At 43.5% G+C, this 4,187-nt stretch overlaps 1 protein-coding gene across 1 annotated transcript in view; it reads left to right on the top strand.

Annotated features, from left to right (window-relative positions):
• Nucleotides 1–4,187, top strand: part of LOC111974661 (glutamate receptor ionotropic, delta-2-like) — a 741,584-nt gene that overhangs the window by 699,334 nt on the left and 38,063 nt on the right. The window contains 1 exon segment of the mRNA XM_024002565.2: nucleotides 1,847–2,013. Coding sequence (XP_023858333.1) covers nucleotides 1,847–2,013 — 167 coding nt within the window.

Raw genomic sequence — 4,187 nt, 5'->3', positions numbered from 1 at the left:
AGCGTACGTCTGTCTTGTTACAACTGTGTACTGTTACAAGCAGTGCGTAAATGCATGAAAAGTCTGCTCTGTCCCGGCACCACTATCAACATGACCCTTAGAGTGAGCGTTCCACGCCGTGCTGCGCGATGACTAAACAAATGAGTTTGGTCTTGACAAGTCTTGTCTGCCTCCCAATATTGTTGGTTCTAATGCATCGAAGTGATTTGCCATTGAATGGAGTTATTGTTCCTTGTTACTCATGCAGAGTGTTGTTGCTCCTGAAGCAGCCGTTATGGGTTCACACTATCCTCACACATCACACTTTGGTCAAAGGGTTTGGTGACAGGATTCGAGTAACTTGCTGTCAACACTTTCTCTAAAAAGAAAAAACTTTTTAATTTCATTGATTGTTATTAAAACATCAATCTGGGAATTTGAGAGGTGTTTACATTTTCTCTTGCCTCCATTCCTCAGCGTTCATACCGACAAACAAGGTGTCGGGGCATTTCGAGGAAAAAACATTCCCAGACTAATAGGAGCTTTAACAGTGTCAGCCCAAATCATTATCAGATATTACGTTCCTTTTCCAGTCAATGGGGTTTGTGACATGATATTACTCTAAGAAAAAGTTTCACAGACATTAAAAACAAAATATTGTTTTCCCTTTTTAAATTAACAGTTTCCCAACTATTTTTCCACCTAAATGTGATATGTTTAACCAATTGGTCACAAGCGCCGACAATCAAACAGGAGACTCGTTACAGTGAAATGCTGAATCAACAGGTGCTAGACTCACAAGTGAATGCGCTGCAATAAACGAAGGTGGTAGTATAACCTACAGTGAAATCTTGAAATACAACAGTGTGCGACCTTTACAGTGAAATGCTGAATACAACAGAGTGTGATAGACCTCCACAGTGAAATGCTGAATACAACAGCGTGTAGAGACTTCAGTAAATGCTGAATACAACAGCTTAGTAGACCTTACAGTGAAAATGCTGAATACAACAGGTGAGACTTACAGTGATAATGCTGAATACAACAGGTGTAGTAGGACCTTACAGTGAAATGCTGAATTACAACGGGTGTAGTAGACCTTACAGTGAAATGCTGAATACAACAGCGTGTAGTAGACCTACACAGTGAAATGCTGAATACAACAGGTGGAGTAGAACTTACAGTGAAACTGCCCCGAATACAACAGGCTGTAGTAGACCTTACAGTGTGAAATGCTGATACAACACGTGTAGTAGACCTCACAGTGAAATGCGTGAATAACAACAGGTTAGTAGACCTTACCAGTGAAATGCCTGAATACAACAGTGTGTAGACCTTACAGTGAAATGCTGAATACAAGACAGGTTGCTAGTAGACCCATTCTCTCCTCCCAAGAGAGAACGAGAGAATTAGAGAGAGCATACTTAAATTCACACAGGACACTGGATAAGATAGGAGAAGTACTCCAGGTATAACCAACTGACCCTAGCCCCCCGACACATAAACTACTGCAGCATAAATACTGGAGGCTGAGACAGGAGGGGTCAGGAGACACTGTGGCCCCATCAGAAGAAACCCCCGGACAGGGCCAAACAGGAAGGATATAACCCCACCCACTTTGCCAAAGCACAGCCCCCACACCACTAGAGGGATATCTTCAACCACAGTTAATGTTCATGTTCAATCATGTTACCATCTCTCTACCCGAGTGTCAACATATAGTTCGTATAGTGCTGTGTGTTTCTATATCTGTTTCTAATCATGGAAATAGAATTACAAGAAAGGGCGTAGCCCATCAGAACACAGCAGTTTGACCCTCATGAATACACTCAGTAGTTTTATGTCTGTGTTTTAACTTTCCTCTCAGGTGAAGTACGGGCGTTTTGCCTTTGTGTGGGATGCGGCGGTGCTGGAGTATGTGGCCATCAACGATGAGGACTGCTCCTTCTACACTGTGGGGAGCAATGCACCAGACCGGGGCTATGGCTTCGCCATGCAGCACGGCAGTCCATACAGGGACATCTTCTCCCAGAGGTACAGAATTAAGCAGGGGCGCAACTTTGGTTTTAGAAGTGGTGTCCCCCACATCATATACAGCTCTGGAAAAAAATAAGAGACCACTGCAAAATTATCAGTTTCTCTGGATTTACTATTTATAGGTATGTGTTTGGGTAAAATTAAAATTTTTGTTTTATCCTATAAACTACTGACAACATTTCTCCCAAATTCCAAATAAAAATATTGTCATTTAGAGCATTTATTTGCGGAAAATGACAACTGGTCAAAACAACACAAAATATGCAGTTTTGTCAGACCTCGAATAATGCAAAGAATATAAGTTCATATTCATTTTTAAACAACACAATACGAATAACAATATTTGGTAGAATAACTTTGATTTTCAATCACAGCTTTCATGCATCTTTGCATGCTCCCCACCAGTCTTTCACACTGATGTTGGGTGACTTTATACCACTCCTGGTGCAAAAATTCAAACAGTTCGGCTTTGTTTGTTGGCTTGTGACCATCCATCTTCCTCTTGATCACATTCCAGAGGTTTTTAATGGGATTCAGGTCTGGAGATTGGGCTGGCCATGACAGGGTCTTGATATGGTGGTCCTCCATCCACACCTTGATTGACCTGGCTGTGTGGCATGGAGCATTGTCCTGCTGGAAAAACCAATCCTCAGAGTTGGGGAACATTGTCAGAGCAGAAAGAAGCAAGTTTTCTTCCAGGACAACCTTGTACGTGGCTTGATTCATGCATCCTTCACAAAGACAAATCTGTCTGATTCCAGCCTTGCTGAAGTACCCCCAGATCATCACTGATCCTCCACCAAATTTCACAGTCAGTAGTTTCTGGACTAAAACAAAAATGTTAATTTTACCAAAACACATACCTATAAATAGTAAAACCAGAGAAACTGATAATTTTGTAGTGGTCTCTTAATTTTTTCCAGAGCTGTATATATATATATAGATATATATTTTATTTTTATCCAGACGGATAAACACTCCAAACAGCCTACCCGACCGCTCGGCAACAATGTTGCCGGCTTTTGTATCACATTCACATGTTAAAACTGGAGGGGGACAAAAATGCAATTTCAGAATGTGGGGGGGCATGTCCCCCCGATCCCCAGTTAAAGTTATGCCCCTGGTATGAAGCATTACAAAAAGTAATAATAGTCAAGTGTTAATGCACTGTTCTGTGATAAGTCTGCAAGAAGCATGCAATACAAGGTGCATACATGCATAAATACACACACACACACATTATTCTATCCTTGTGGGGACCTCAAATACATTTTTATTAAAAATCCTATTTTCCCTAACCCCTAACCCTAAACCTTAACCCTTATCATAACCCTAACCTTAACCCTAACTCTAACCTTTACCCTAATTCTAACCGTAACCCTAATTGTGTCCCTAACCCTAAACCAATGGCCATTTTAGCATGTAAATCTTGGTGGGGCAAAAAAAACGTATAATTGTGGGATGCATGCCAGCAAAGCCATTACACAAAACAATACATTAGTTGCACTCTAATGGTGACAAACGATGCCCACAACTGTTAGGGCCTATATAAAGCTGTCCCTGTAAGAACCGATGCTGGAGTAGAGAGGCAGGTATGGAGATTGAACATTTAATATTGCCACAGACATGGAACAGGACAGGAACAGCGTCAGAACCGGGTAGCACAAAGACATACGACAATTAATGCAAAAGTGGGGAACAGAGCTGGGGGACAGAGCTGGGGGACAGAGCTGGGGGACAGAGCTGGGGAACAGAGCTGGGGGAACAGAGAAACCGAGCTGGGGCACAGAGCTGGGGAACAGAGAACGGAGCTGGGGAACAGAGCTGGGGAACAGAGCTGGAGCAGGTGGGAACAAAACAGAGGGAACAGAGCTGGGGAACAGAGCTGGGGCAACAGAGCTGGGGACAGAGCGGGAACAGATGGTGGAACAGAGCTGAGGAGCGCAGAGCTGGGGAACAAGAAGATAGAGCTGGGGACAGAGCTGGGACAGAGCTGGGGGACAGAGCTGGGGAACAGAGAACAGAGCTGGGGAACAGAGCTGGGGAACAGAGCTGGGGAACAGAGCTGTGGAACAGACGGAACAGAAGCTGGGAACAGGAGACAGAAGCTGGGGAACAGAGGGAACAGAGCTGGGGTAAACAGAGCTGGGGAACAGAGCTGGGGGACAGTG

Source organism: Salvelinus sp. IW2-2015, linkage group LG15, assembly GCF_002910315.2.
Source record: "Salvelinus sp. IW2-2015 linkage group LG15, ASM291031v2, whole genome shotgun sequence".
NCBI lineage: Eukaryota > Metazoa > Chordata > Actinopteri > Salmoniformes > Salmonidae > Salvelinus > Salvelinus sp. IW2-2015.
This window is presented reverse-complemented; position numbering and strand designations above follow the sequence as displayed.